General features: G+C 31.8%; 1 protein-coding gene across 2 annotated transcripts in view; it reads right to left on the bottom strand.

The window, feature by feature from the left end:
• The window catches only part of LOC139529074 (lactase/phlorizin hydrolase-like), a 62,728-nt gene that overhangs the window by 17,583 nt on the left and 28,760 nt on the right, over positions 1-16,385 (bottom strand). Inside the window, exons 21-34 of one of the 2 annotated variants that reach the window (XM_071325324.1) lie at positions 16,033-16,214; positions 14,202-14,531; positions 13,699-13,826; positions 11,474-11,731; positions 9,515-9,701; positions 8,433-8,660; positions 7,423-7,552; positions 6,885-7,072; positions 5,135-5,488; positions 4,576-4,703; positions 3,830-4,090; positions 3,384-3,567; positions 2,406-2,648; positions 1,979-2,108 (exon numbers count right to left, since the gene is read on the bottom strand). In XM_071325324.1, the coding sequence (XP_071181425.1) occupies positions 1,979-2,108; positions 2,406-2,648; positions 3,384-3,567; positions 3,830-4,090; positions 4,576-4,703; positions 5,135-5,488; positions 6,885-7,072; positions 7,423-7,552; positions 8,433-8,660; positions 9,515-9,701; positions 11,474-11,731; positions 13,699-13,826; positions 14,202-14,531; positions 16,033-16,214 (2,931 nt within the window). The remainder of the gene's footprint in view (positions 1-1,978; positions 2,109-2,405; positions 2,649-3,383; positions 3,568-3,829; positions 4,091-4,575; positions 4,704-5,134; positions 5,489-6,884; positions 7,073-7,422; positions 7,553-8,432; positions 8,661-9,514; positions 9,702-11,473; positions 11,732-13,698; positions 13,827-14,201; positions 14,532-16,032; positions 16,215-16,385) is intronic. The other variant, XM_071325323.1, reaches the window with a different exon arrangement.

Genomic DNA, 16,385 nt, shown 5'->3' on the forward strand with positions numbered 1-16,385 from the left:
TCCATATAGTCTTTTCTTTTCAGTGCATTAACATAGCAAAATATATACGTTATGTCAAAACCAAAAGTTTTAAAAGATAATCTATGTACATACACACAGAATGCTTTAACAACTACTGTATAAAATGAAGATCAGATTGTTCTGACTCTTCAAGAGAACCAGAGATAATTCATTTTCGGCTGTATTTATATAGTTTAAACTTTCTGTTTAGTGGTTTATGTTGTTGTATTTTGTTTCACTTTTAGTTTCTTTAGAACTTAAAGAGTTTTGAACGTTCTCTTGAAATCTTCGGCCTTTTTTTCTAACATCATTATTATGGAACAGGAATATTCGTTATGACTGTGTCTGAAATAAACTAATCGTAAATAGAAACGGATACAAAAGACTTTATTTGGTGTAACTTAAGACGACATCATTCAAAATCTCCAGTACGAAATATAAGGTTATAGATATAAAAAGAGGTGATATGAGTGCCAATGAGACAACTCTCAATCCAAGTCACAAAAGTTTGAAAAGATAATCTATGTACATACACACAGAATGTACTTTAAGTAGGATGAAGTGGAAATTATAGTAAAACCAAACACTAATCAAAGCTGGTATATAAACCCCTGAATAATAAGTAAACATCAAATAACAAAAAAGCATTACAAATAGCACCAACAGGTCAAATGAAAAGAAAGTACGATTTGAGAGTTCTGTATTATATATTTTTTTTATCTTTATGAAACATTTCTCGCAACTAAGTCCCCATGATTTCATTTAAAAATGTTTTAATTTCTGAATGATACTTGATAAATTTTTTTGAAAATATCAGGGAACAGCCGAGTTAGTTTTTGCAGTCAAAATCATCTGGTTTGGTATGATGCATGAAAACATGGAAAAGGTTAATTTACTCATTTTTGATACTTGACACTGTCACGACAATTTTTTATTCCTATGACGCCTATTTTCAATATTTCTCATCGAGAGAAACGGATTTCTACTGAAATGATTCTGATGGCACTATAATCTCATTTAAACAATACACAAATGTGCGTAGCAATATCTCTTGCATTTAAACAAGGGTAAAACTATATGGCACCGACACTTACGTTAAAGGGCCATACATCAAAACATCCTTGTAGATTTCGAAAAGGGCAGTATAAAGCTGTTATAAGGCAACACTTGCACCAGCAAAGAGGAAAGGGATTAGCAAAGTTGTAATAACATAAATAACTTGTGTCTCATTTGACTATAGAGAAATAAAACTCTACAAATTAACAAAATGTGCGTGTCACTCAATTCTGTATTGAAATATATATGTTATATACAAATATATATAATTGTTGACATCTACTTGAAGTTCAAGTTGTAAATGCATAAAAAATGCCTTTAAATTAAAATAAAACACACATTTTTAAGGAATTGATGTGGTTTATGGTTATCGTGGAGGCTTAAAGTGTTTTATGCTCACCTTGATGCTTTATATATGACTTTTCCTTACTTTGATTGTTCAAATACGGTTAATGCTTATCTAAATGATTTAAATGTGGGTAATGCTAATCTTGAAGATTCAGATGGAGTTCATGCACACCTTTATAAAATAAATGTGGTGCCTGCATACCATGACAGTTTAAATGTTGATCATGGTTTTCTTGAATGTTAAAAATGGTTTATGCTTACGTTGATTGTTTAGATTAGATTTATGGTTACCTTGATGATAGAAATGTAGTTCATGCATACTTTAAATGTTGTAAATGGTTACATTGATTGTTTAGAAGAGCTTCATGTTATCATGAATGTTTTTATTAGGTTCATTTTGATTGTTTGATGTTGGTCATGCAAATCTTAATGTTTTAAATGTGGATCATTCTAACCTTGTCCTGATGTGTTGCATGCGCACCTTGATTGTTTAATAATGGTTCCACTTACTATGCTAGTCTCGATATGGTTCATGCTTACCTAGAAGTCATCCTTAGTCTGATGATTAACTTACCCAATCCATGAAGAGTATTGTTCTGTGGATATATCAGCATCTGTATTATAATCAGCTTTATAACTGTATTTGGATTTCAACGTTACAATCTGCGACGTATAAAAGTTCAATCCAAAGAAATCTGCCGTTCCTACAATACATATATTTGACACTAGCTGTAAGAAAAACTTTACAAAAGGGTGTTTGTATATAACAAATAAACGACTTTATTAAAAAAAATATTGTCAGATCAACGTTACTTCAAGTTCAGTTGTGTTGTAAGTAAACATCTAAAATGTATTTCTCTTATCATGTAGATCCTTGTACAGTAAATATCGTTAATTTATTTGATACTATTTTTGAAATAAAAAAATAGTGTACACGATCACACTTTCTCTTACTGTTTGGTTTACTGGTTACTTTAATTTAGTCTCTCTGTCAAAAGTACCTTTAATATAGATCTTTTCATACTCTGTAAAGCTAGGTAAACGACTCCTTGATAACTTCTGATGTTTACTCTTAGCTGCAATCTTTTCCTTCATTACGACAGGGTAATCGCCGTTTACGTATACTGGATTGGCGAACCAGCCTAAAAAGAACTGGTTTCCTATTTCTGATGCTTTAATGTCTCCGCTATTAGATTTATTCTTTGGATCATGCCAGTCGAAGTTCATTGTCACTCCGATCTTTCCTGGAAATTCAATTCACATACATTATAGCTTTTCTCAAACAATTCAAATTTGACAATTGACCAATACCGTTGTTATTCCAATATGAAAAAGTCACATCCGTATGATATTGTTAACATATTTGCATAATATAATAAAATTAAATATCATAAGACAACAGAAGGACAAAACTCTTCTTTTGCTGATAGAGAAGTAGGTGGAATAAGGTCATTATATTGCCTCGAATTTAATGGAAATTCGAGTGTTAACATAATGGGTTCTTCCCATTAATGAAGACATTAAGGTTGCCTTTAATTGCTTTAATTAAAGTAGATGTCACCAGTTGTTGGTCACCTTACAACCTTTAACAGTAAGAACACACCCACCTTGAATAGTCAGCTGTTAAAGGCCTAGCATTAAAACAATGCATAAGTTAATACAATAATTTTTATGAAAAACGTATATGATAGATATTAGAGCCACTAAAATATAGGCTCACGACAAGGGCAAGCCCATTAATAATATGGCGAGGTAAAACAAGTTTATGGGCTATCAACTCTCCGACTAGCATGAGACTGGTGTACCAGCACAATAAAATTACAAACTTGGAAAATTATTTGAAAACGGTTTAATAAAACAGATTGGTACGATGCTTAAAAAAATATCATTAAAACAAAAGACACTAAGCATTGATTTAAAAATTGAATATTTACTGAAAGCTTGTTCTACGCAAATTACAACGAATAGATACATTATACCTTTCTGAGCTGGTCTAAATTCCTTATCATAAATATGATATGCTTTAGCATGTGCTTTGATGAGGTTATGAGCTGAGTCATACACAGTGGTTCCTAATCCTACAATTCCTGGAGCCATGTGTCCGTCTCCATAGCCCTGTGTCGCTACAACACGGGGCTCATTGAGTGTAATCCACAATTTAACCTAGATACAATTTTTAAAAACATTCAATAAGAAATCAAGACAAAAATAAAAATTCTAACTTAATAAAATTTTGATTCTCCCAACAGTACAATCGATAGATCTTAAGTGTTTTTAAATTGTATATTACTGAAATTGCCCAAGATCCAATTTTTAGATTTGACAAATCAAATTCGAACCATATCATTAAATATAAAAAAAACATGAACTAACATTATTTTATACTTTCTATTGATTCAAAATAATTTGTGTTATTAGTTCTTACCCTATCACCAAATTCTCGAAAGCATATCCTGGCATATTTAGCAAACAGGTCTGATGTAGATTCATTTAACCATCCTCTGTATGGAGATTGTAATGCCTGTGGCAAATCCCAGTGGTACAAGGTCACCATCGGTTCGATGCCTGCAGCTTTTAAACCATCAATCAATTTGTTGTAATACTCTATTCCTTTACGATTAATATATCTAGTTGTACCGTCAGGTAGAATTCTTGGCCAGGATATGGAAAATCTATAATGGGTTACCTAAACCGGACAGATATGCGATATTTTCACGTCACGTGTGTCAAATTATGTAACAGTAACTCAATAATCGATATATTTTCAATTTACCCTTATTAAAAAATTAAGATGTATAAATCATATAATAACAATGACAATTTTTCAATTTACCCTTTCTCATTGTAACAATCTATTATTTTTACATAGATCAAAAAAAGTGATACTTTTATATTTCAATACAAATTAAGACGTATGGAGTAGATGTTAATCGAGAGATTGGAAAACGAATGTTTTATGAACTTTAAAGTGATCTTTAATATTTTACCGTCTAGGTCTTAAAAGTGATATATTTCGTGAAATTAATATCTCGATTAAAACTGATTTAAACAATCGAAGTGCAAAACCAGAGAAAAAACTAAGCAATTGACATAAAAACCATTTGTTTTGACTTTCATTATTAAATTATGAAGTAATCTAACAAAATCAGTTATAATTATATAGTCTCTCACCTTCATGTCCGACATAATTTTAATGTCTTCCTTGTATTTATGATAACTATCACAAGCTATATCTCCTGTAGCATTGTTGTCTATTTTACCATTGTGTGAATGAACATCCCAGATGCTCGGTCCTTTTCCTTTAGTTAATGTAAAAATATAGTATGAATATATATATAGCATGGTGAACCTTGATAGTGTATACTCTCAAAAAATTCCAAATCCTTAAATGAATGTAAATATTGAGTAACTGTTTTGACCAATTTATGATACATGCATCCACGCTGAAAATAATGAAAACATTTTTTTTTAAACTGACACATCACTTCATCACAAGTTCAAACTAAAATAATTATAAACGTTTACGAAAATTTACTACCAGAAAGGAGCAAAATGGAGTCGATATTTGATATGTTTGACGCATTGGATATTCATAAATTAAAATTGGACTTTTAATTGACACATGGAAGCACTGTCATTCACTTTTCTTCTTCAGAAATTGAACACAACTGTATATAACTACACCTGTTTAAGGTATTTAATATTTGTTATTAAACAATCTATCACATACCATCTTCATTCCATGCTCCTTCTACTTGATAAGCTGCTGTTGCTGAACTCCAGGCAAAATCATCAGGGAAAGTTCCATAATAGAAGTCATCTAGCATTGGTAAATTGTTTGGATCACGTGGGTATTTGACAGGTTCAAATGGCATAAGTGGCACAGTTTCCTTGAAGAAACCGTTAGATGATATCAGATCCTTGTAAAAGTAAGCAGAATCTTTTGGTATTCGTTTTCTTTGTGGATCATTAAAGTCAACTTGATACAAACCAAATTTATCTGTGAAACCCGAATCAAATTCAAAACCGTCCATCAAAGTATGTGCAAAAAATCCTTTCACATTACAGTTGTCAAGTCGAATTGCTGAAAAGAGAATAAACTTAAATATAAACTTTGAATTAGCTGTGCAAGGTTTTTTTTTCATTCTCAATCACTTACATAAGTCTGATCTATATTAAGCGTCAAGTTTCATATCAACATATGGACCACTTTATATAGAACAGCGCTCCTGATTCATAACATTTATAAAGTGTTACATTATTTAGTATAGTACCTGGTCGACATCGCACTGTTAGTCCCCGAGGTATCACCAGAGCAGCAGTGCTTCAGTATTTAAATGATTTTTCTTTAATTCTTCGTCAATTTATCCCTTTCTGCACCCATTGTATAAACAAATTTAATCAACGTGTGGTTCGTTTGATCTCAGTTCTTCTTTGGTTAAAATCCGATTATGACGTCGAATTTTCTTGCTTTCCTCTGAATTTCCTATTGTGACGGCATGAAAAAAGGCGACATAGAAAGAACACATCTTTTTGTAGATAATTCGAAAAGAAGGAATATGTTTGCCTACATATTGTTTGAAAATCATTAGAAAAACAGGTTCTTCCACCAAATCTCGTGTAATACGATATTTATCCACTCTCGACAGTTAAATTTAAAATATTTAAAACACTCGGCGAGCCTCGCGTTTAAAATTTGAAAATTTAACTGTGTCGAGTGGATAAATATCTTATCACACTCGATGTTAGAATTCAGTCAATTCGTTAGGTTTCTAAGCTATGTGCAAACTTCGAATATGAACATACAATGGATGGCAGTTGTTATCCATTCATTTCATGTGCACGTGTTTGAGCTTTTGATTTCGCTATTTGATTTGGGACTTTCCTTTTTGAATTTCCTCGGAGTTCAGTAATTTTGTGATTTTACTTTTTGTTATCATTTAGTTACATCAATGTGATAATCGAATACGAATGCGAAATAAATTCATCTACGTTTCAAATTAACTGCTTCATTCAAAACAAACATTTCAAATATACTTTTAATTAAAAGAAATACAATTACAATCATACAAATGATTATTGGTCATTTCAACGAGATTCATTTTCTCGCCCCTTGAGCTGGTGCATCAACTAACTGAAGCGCTCCAAATGGAGTACATGTGTTTTCCTTCAGTTTCACCTTGTTGATTTACAGATTTCATTTTCATTTGAAAAAAAATTATACTACCATTAATTTTCTTCTAATATTCAGATATGCACGTATTTTTATGAGTATTGTTCGATGTTTTTTTTCGGAAAGTTCCCCGGAGCCAAATAAGATTTTAACTACACATATTGCTACGATAACATGAGTAATATTCAAAGGCGAAAATAATGAACAAATGTATGCAAATATGAAATACATTAAAATACATAAGTAAGTAGTAACCATTTCATTCAAAATGTTTAGGAAATAGTAATGATAATATATCCGGATGTACCTTTTAGAACTTCATTTATATATTTCTCGAAGTATGATATCCTATGTTGATCATGAAGTCTTCCATCATGGTCTGATCGTCCTGTCTCTGTAACGTAAACAGGGACATCTCCATATTTTTGTTTTATCCAATTCAATGTTTTTCGCATTGCAAAAGGCGTCACATAGGACTCATAATTAGTGTCCGTCCTATTAAAAAAAAACAGTTTTCCGTGAAAAATAAAAAATTTAATCAAGTCCCATATACAAAACATTTGACTAATAAAATGCAACCTTTTGCAGGAATATAAAAAGACTAATATAAGATAATGAACTCTATACAGAGTTACAAACCTACAGAACTGTATTGACAATAAAGAACTGACTAGATGGTTTGATAATTGTATCTATGTGTGTTTGTATTAATTACTAGAGGTATCATGTTTGAATTAGCTGGTATATCAAATTTCACCTTTTTGTACAACTTAGATTTCAAAGGCATTTAGATCTCATAACTGATTAAATGATTATTCAATATGTTTGTTGATTTATTTATATACCTTTCCCAATTCGTATCTGCTGAGTAGTCAACCATTGCATCTTTATGTAAACCTTTCAACTCCCCTTCTCGTATCGTAGGTGTAACTTGTATTGCTGTGAAGAGGTTTAGTCCTAGGAAGTCAGCAGATCCTATAAATATCCATAATTCAATTAAAATGAAATTTACAATAACTGATTTGCTATGAATATATGATTGCCAATAAAAATACTGTCTACCAGCGTGATTATAAGCAAATGAAGGCATTTATCAAAGGGAAAACAAATGTCGTATAGTCAACTATAAAAGGCTCCGACATGTGATACCACTCAAAGAAGAAGAAGAAGAAGAAGAAGAAGAAGAAGAAGAAGAAGAAGAAGAAGAAGAAGAAGAAGAAGAAGAAGAAGAAGAAGAAGAAGAAGAAGAAGAAGAAGAAGAAGAAGAAGAAGAAGAAGAAGAAGAAGAAGAAGAAGAAGAATTGTTCATAAATCAGGCAATTAGTTATAGACTTTGTATTTGTTACAATATTTTGTGGTGGAGTTGTCCCATTGTTATTCAAACCACATTTTCTTGTTTTTGTATTACATAATTTCATTAATATACAATTTTTACATGTATGCTGAATGAAAAGATAACTGTTGATTCATTATCAATTGTCACTATAAAAGTATTGTTTGCTATTGGTAAAACTAAAATGAATGTTCTACGAAGTACAAATTTCCAAAGGCATGTATTAAAACATAGAAAAACAACGTAATCAAATATGTACGAATTTAATATTTTCCTCTATCCAAAAAAAAAAAAAATGGTACCCACGATAATTACCGAATCAACAATATTTTGATCTAAAATAATTGGAAACAAGGAACGATGAATTATTAGTTGGCATCTCGTTTTTCATACTATTCTGAGATATATATCGTTGATCATATATTCAATAATATTCAAATGTTTTGCAGATTAAATAAATTACAAGGATGATATTATATTCTGACATTTCGGTTGATTTAAGTAAATCTAATTTTATCGTACCTCTTAAAGACTCCTTCTCTTTCTCAGAAAACGATGGAAGTCTTTTAATCGTATTGTTTTTATTTACAATTGATTTCATCTGTGTAGGATAATCTCCATCGCCAAATATAGGATTTGCAAACCAATCAAAGTCAAATGCCATAGCAGTTGCAGAGGCATCCCAGTCGCCTGGACTATACATCCTTAGAGGGTCAGCCCATTTTGTCCCTAATGCTATTCCAACTTTGCCTATTAAAGAGAAAAAAAGTGTTTAGATGAGTTCGATTATCTGACAATATTTATTTCTTATCAACTACACCATGTCTGAATATAATAACAAATTATTTGAAAATTAAATTCACAGTGATTGCCTTAATTATATGTAACAAGTTTTAAAACTAATTTTTCAAATTGATAAAATGAAAAAAGATTGTTTTTATTTCTATGAACTCATTTCTATATTTACTTGTCACAATACGTCAGTTTCGGGATACGGTAGTTAGATGAGACTGTCATGTGACTTGAAACCAGGCGTGACCAAAATGTATGCATCTTCACTTTCAACATGTGTTGAACAAAAGAGTGAAAAAGTTTGATTTTTTACTGCAAAAAATATTTGGGAAATTAAAAGCTGATAAGATGGTCACCCGCTCTCAATCACATGGGAATTGAGATTACGTACTTACGGTACATACATTATTCCTATACTACCCTACGAAGTGACGCGCCTTCTATTTGGTAATTGTCGTCATATTTTGCTGACTATACAGTATGTGTTTTGTTCATTGTTGAAGGACCCAAAGTGTTTGAATTCACGCAATGTGACTGTTGTAGAAAGTTATTTCATAGGCAATCTTACCACAGCTTTCTATCCTTTTAAAGGTAATATTTCGGTTACATATTTATAAGAATAGATATATGAATGAATAGATTATTTACACCAATTTTAATCACACTTCAGTAGCGATCAGTATATTCATAAAAAATCGACTTCAACTTGTAATGTGTTCAAACGCGTTTATTGTCAAAGAATCAAATTTGCTTCTACAATTAATAAATTTTTTATATAAATATACTCCAGCATGATTATTTTATCAACAAACCTTTTTGTTTTTCCTTAAACAAAGCTTGATACGTTCTATATACTGCAGCATGAGCTCTGAGCATGTTGTGAGCAGCAAGGTAGATTCCTATCCCATCTCTATGTCCAACAGATGGTGGAAAATATCCAGTCTCGTATCCTTCATGGGCTAATAGTTTAGGATCGTGAAGTGTTATCCACATCTTAACCTTTTTAAATTCATAAGAGGAGAAAATATATCAATAAAAAGACTAATACTTTTAAACATTCTTCTAAGGCCTAATCATGAAATGTTGACATATTCCGTTAAAACTTTCCTTTTTACATGTTCTATAAGGAACAGCTAATTGCCTATTTTATCTAAAAGTCAATATAATATACTCTGTAACTGAATGTAAAATTGAAAAGGTATGTATAGTTAAGAATTTTGAATAATATTGTATTTCAAAATAATGTTGATTGTATATACACATATATATGTTATCGGCAATAAGTGAAATTAGGCATTAAGCTATAATCCTAAGAAATAGGCTAACGCCTAGTCAGTAAGTTTACAGTTTATCTCTATCTATAATAGTATTCAAGATTATAACCAAAAACAGAAAAATTTCCTTAAAAACTACTAATTAGAGGGCAGCAACCCAACAACCGGTTGTCCAATTCATCTGAAAATTTCAGGGCAGATAGATCTTCACTTGGTAAACAATTTTACCCCCATGTCATATTTGCTCTAAATGCTTTGGTGTCAGAGTTACAAGCCAAAATCTACATTTTACCCCTATGTTCTATTTTTAGCCATGGCGGCCATCTTGGTTGGTTGGCTGGATCACCGCACACATTTTTTATACTAGAAACTCCAATGATGATTGTGGCTAAGTTTAGTTTAATTTGACTCAGTAGTTTAAGAGGAGAAGATTTTTGTAAAAGTTAACGACGCCGGACGCCGGACGACGCCGGACGCCGGACGATGCCGGACGACACCGGACGCCGGACGATGCCGGACGACACCGGACGCCGGACGATGCCGGACGACGCCAGACTACGCCGGACGCTGGACGCGAAGTGATGAGAAAAGCTCACTTGGCCTTTGCCAGGTGAGCTAAAAAGAAGATGTGGTTTGAGTCAATTCTCCACAAGAGAACAGAAATAAAATCACTAATAAAATATGTTATTTATATCAAAACGCATCAAATAATGATTTAAAGATATGAAACTTGATAGAAATTTGTGTCATTTTGCTATCACAAGTTGTGTAAATGTTAATAAAGCAAATTTACTTATTCAATTTAAAAAAATTGTGTGAGCAAAAAAATCATATTTTGATTTTGTCTACTTTTGACAGTTTCAAACCAGCTCAACTAGTAAAGTGTAAAATAAAAAATTCAAATTAATATAATAATTATTCTATAGAATCTCTCCACTTTTTAAATTGAAAACAATCACTTTAAAAAAAAATCTTTTAATATTTTGTAATATCACAAAACATGAAAAAAAGTACGAGTTTTTAAATGCTAAAATTACTAAATAAACTTACTAAATTTGAAGATCTGTCAAATAAATGCATATTTATACATGTAATATAAGAAATATAAATAAGAAACTACTTTGTATCAAGAATAAATCACCAAATAAAGGCAAAGGTGCATAAATTCCAGAGTTCACTTATTGCCTAAAATTATGTTCGGCAATAAGATGAATAATCATCATCAAATTTCAGAAAATAAGCTTAATGCCTGAAAATTTCAGGCAATAACTTAATGCCTAGGCGTTAGCTTATTGCCTAGGATTTAAGTTTAATGCCTAATGTCACTTATTGCCGCTAATATATACATATATCTTTTCTGATCAAAAACCAATAGTTCCAATTATTGTGTGCGGCTTTCTTTTTGTTTTGTTTGATGTGTTAATTGACCCGGTTAAAATACTTCAATGCTGAATTCACGAATACAAAAATCATATATAAAATAGATTTGATATATACCCTGTTTCCATATTCTTCGAAACATAGCCGTGAAAATTCGTTAAACAATGTGACAGTATGGTTGTCGAGCCATCCACCAGAATTTTGTAACGCTTGTGGTAGGTCCCAGTAATTGAGCGTCACTACTGGTTCTATTCCTGAATCAATTAAAGCATCTATCAGCTGTCTGTAATATTCTATTCCAGCTTGGTTTTTTGATTGCACTGTACCATTTGGAAGTATTCGTGACCATGCTAAAGAAAACTTGTAGTGACTCACCTATGAAATAAAATACAGATATAAATTTAATTATAGTTTCAAAAACTGGCTCATTTACCTTAAAGGGCTTTTGTGGGATTATTCAGAATAAAGTTTCTTTTGAGTTCAAGTTCTCGTTTATTTATCATTGTTATCATATGCAATGTTTGTGGACAAGTTAAGATAACTGCAGAACATAGAAACAATTAAAAATACATCTACCCAAACTACTGTAAATTCAGAAATTATTGCGTACATTAATTATTCCAATTTTGTCATTTTATGCAATTTTAATTTTTGCGAAATTGAAAATCCTGTTTATTTCATATACAAAATTTCAAAATGCGAATAAAAAAGTAAACCCTGTCGCATTTTTCGCAATAATAAAAAAAAATATCGCAATAGTTTCTGAATTTATAGTAGTTTAGGGTGCAATTCAATGACCAATGTTCCGTGTTTAAGACCGTTCTTTGACCTAAAGTATTTTTTTCTTTTACATGTTGTGACGTGGCACTCATACCACATCTTGTTATATCTATTAAAAGAGGGACGAAAGATACCAAAGGGACAGTCAAACTCGTAAATCCAAAACAAACTGACAACGCCATGACTAAAAATGAAAAAGACAAACAGAAAAACAATAGTACACACGACACAACATAGAAAACTAAAGAATAAACAACACGAACCCCACCAAAAACTAGGGGTGATCTCAGGTGCTCCGGAAGGGTAAGCAGATCCTGCTCCACATGTGGCACCCGTCGTGTTGCTTATGTGATTACAAATCCGGTAAATTGTCTAATTCGGTAGGTCATATTCATGGGGATTGTAGTTACGACGTAAGGAACATATCCGATATCATTTGTGAAACGGTTATTCCATAACGGTCAACCAACTCGTGATGGCGTCCGTAAAATTTACGAAGGGATGATTTCAACTTCACCATTTGGAACTCTTGGTTTAATAGCTTCCTTGTTAGCAGCAAACCTCTATCAAGAAAATCATGATAGGAAATGCAAGCACGGGAATATCGTATCAATTGGGAGATATATACCCCGTATGCAGGTGCTGCTGGAATGTTGCTACTTAGAAATGGAAAGTTCACAATTGGAAAGCTGAAATCATCTCTTTTGTCGTAAAGTTTTGTTTTCAACCGACCCTCATTGTCAATTTCTAGATGTAAGTCAAGATATGAAGCCGACTTAACTGTATCTGTAGTATCCTTTATCTCTAGTTCGATTGGATAGATGCGTTCCACATAGTCACCAAATTTTGAATTGTTTAGTGAAAGAACATCATCTATATAGCGGAAAGTAGAGTTAAAGGATATTGCTAACTTCTTATCTTTCTTCCTAAGAAGTTCCTGCATGAAGTCAGCCTCATAATAATAAAGAAACAAGTCGGCGAGTAGAGGGGCACAGTTTGTTCCCATTGGAATGCCGACAGTCTGTTGAAAAACACGTCCTCCGAACGTAACAAATATGTTGTCAATCAAGAAATCAAGCATCTTGATAATATCAGTTTCAGAGAATTTTTTGTTTGAATCAGAGTGATTCTTTACAAAGTAGGATTTATCCCTCCCTAAGACAAGATACTTGTATCTACGTTGGCCATTCTTTTTTATGAAACAAAGTAATACCAACTCTTTCAATTTGTCTTTTAGTTTGGAATGTGGAATACTTGTGTACAGAGTAGAAAAGTCAAATGTTTTAATACTGTTACAAGATGAAAGAGAGTTAGATTGTATGTACTCTAAAAGATCTTTTGAATTTTTAAGTATCCACATCTGATTCACACCACCTCTAGAATAGGCAGTTTCACAATAACTTAATATAGAAATGTACTATCTTTGAAATAGAAACAGTTATTCGCAAATACTCCATAGTTATTTATTTTTCGTTCCGGACTTTGTAAATTTAAATACTGAGCAATAAACAAAATAAATAAATGAACAATTTGTAAAAGAATATTTAAAAACAAGAACATACATTTAGATCTTTTAATAAATGTACATCTGTTAGATACAATCTATAACTGTCTGTTGATATATCACCGTTGTCGCCGTTCTTTGCTTTTCCAGCATGAGTATACGTATCCCAGACACTTTGTCCTTTCCCTATAAAATGTAAAGAAGATAAGTAGTACACAATGAGGATAGTATCCCCTGAATAGTGAATTGCTGTTTTTGTCATTTAGGGGAGAAAATATAATGCAGATCTTTGATTAAGTATGATTTACAAATTGTCTAGACCTTGTGGAAATTTTGAATTCTTACTCAAGAATCAAATGTAGAAAATTCATGTTATAACATACTAGTATTAACTTTTCCATAAAATGTAATTGATGGAATAATGACACATTTTCAATGTTAAAATATTTTTCAGTTCTCAATCCGATTACATAGATAAAAATGATATATCAGGTTAAATCTTTATTCCGACAAGCCAAATAAATAAATCAACTTTACAATGTTTCGATTATCTATATTTACCATCTGCATCCCAGCCTCCTTCTATCTGATAGGCTGCTGTATTGACACCCCAAGCAAAGTCATCAGGAAAACTTCCATAATATACCGTATCCTCATACTCAATAACTGGCAGCCATCCTGGTGCCGTGAATGCTTTTTCCAAATAACCATGGTCTTTAATCAGATTATGATAGAATAATGCTGACAGTTTTGGAATTCGGGTTCTGTTTGGATCGTTAAAATCAATATAATGCAATCCAAATTTTTCAACAAACCCTTGCCTCCATTCAAAGTTATCCATTAATGACCAAGCGGTATATCCTTTAACTTTACACCCATCCAATTTGATTGCTGTTTGATTAAAACAAATATCGGTTATTTTTCTATGCGAATAAGGGTACAACTGCATTACATTTGAACACAAGTTAAGTGTCGCTGTTATGCAGAGGTCTATTATGAATATTTGGCTTCCTTAAAATTTATTATTAATTAACTACACTGTTATTGGACTTAATATGATGAAAACTGCCTATGCAATATAATGTGTAAACTAGGCCAATACAGAATAACTCGGCCAATATAGATTTTTTTTCTGTATTGGACGAGATATTCTATATTGACCGAGTTGACATAAGTGCAGGATTTCGGAATGTCTCTAGATTTTACATCGAAAGTCACGATAAACACAAACTGAAAGTAAACAGTTGTTTTGAAGACGCAGTTGTCATTTAACTATCTTAAACATGCTAAAAAGACGGTCACATTCATTTAAAATGTATTTTGAAAGCAGACGATAGAACTATTTCAGGTTTGGGGAACGAGTAGATTATCACAAAGTTCATTTCTTGACGACCTCATAATTTCATGATTGTACATAGTTTCTGCATAAGTTAACACATGCAATGGCAGTACCTTTCCAATTACTATTAATGCGTTGCGTCTAAATTTAAGTTGTAACAATTTATAATGACTGAAAAGGGTAGAAAATTCATCAGATGAGAAAATGCTGAAGACACCTGGAAACAGCACCAGATCATTATGTATTGCATCTAATAAAAAGAAACAAACTGAGATTTGGATAGTTCCACTTCAAGGTAAAAATATTTATCTCTTTTGAAATGAAATTAAAAAAATATTGTAACACTGTAGTTAATTAATTAAGATATTATTACGTGTATTTCTATATATTTCTGTATTGGCCTTTTTATTGGTCCTCGACCAGCTGTATTGGCCTTTGGCTTCGCCTCAGGCCAATACAGCAAGCCTCGGACCAATAACAAGGCCAATACAGAAATACTTACGTAATAATATCATAGTATTGGAGCATATCTTCTTGCGCGCGCACAGAACCGGTGTCTTCTAAGAATGAAAGAATCGAATGAATGAGCACATAATTTGATAAATATAACACAAATGTTTGGTGTCATTTATTTTTGCAATATCATTTAGGCATACGTTTGCAAAAAGCGGAACATGATTAAGTATGTTATGTATTTCTTAATCAAATAAAATTTGATCTCTGAAAAAGTGCCATTTTTTCTAAATGAAGATAAATTTTGAACACAGATGCAAGGCGTTAGCATCATGTTACCCAAACGACAAAACTTATTTGAGTAAATAAATCTAATATCAAATAGTATAAAATCAACACCAATTGAAATACTAGTAGATTGATCAATTCTAGTAAGTCTAGTGCTATCTTTTATTTAAACAATTGTGTTTCATGATTAAAACAGCAACAAACTTGTACCCTACTTGAATTTGCTTCGGTGTTGTTAACATTGGTTTCTGTCTTACTGAAAACTAAATCATACTTTTGTATCATAGTTAGAGTAAATACATTTATAAATACCTTTGAGCATTTCATTTATGTATGATCTATAATAGTTTACACGATGTACATCATTCAGTGAACCATTTCTGTCCGATACGCCGTTCTCTGTAACATAGATTGGGTAGTTGTAGGTTTCCGTTATCCAGTTAAGAAGTTTACGTAATCCAAATGGTGTCACCCACAACCAACTTGATCCTGATCTATAAATATATGTGTCTGAATATCAAAGCTCAATTTATTTACGAATAAAATCAAGAAAATACTTACGAAAGGGAAATGACATATAACACCTAACAACAAAAAGCAAGAAGGAACCACAAAATAAAACGACAAAAAGGCCGTTGAAAAAATAGGTTATTTTGATATGTTAC

The sequence above is a fragment of the Mytilus edulis genome, chromosome 6, assembly GCF_963676685.1.
Source record: "Mytilus edulis chromosome 6, xbMytEdul2.2, whole genome shotgun sequence".
NCBI lineage: Eukaryota > Metazoa > Mollusca > Bivalvia > Mytilida > Mytilidae > Mytilus > Mytilus edulis.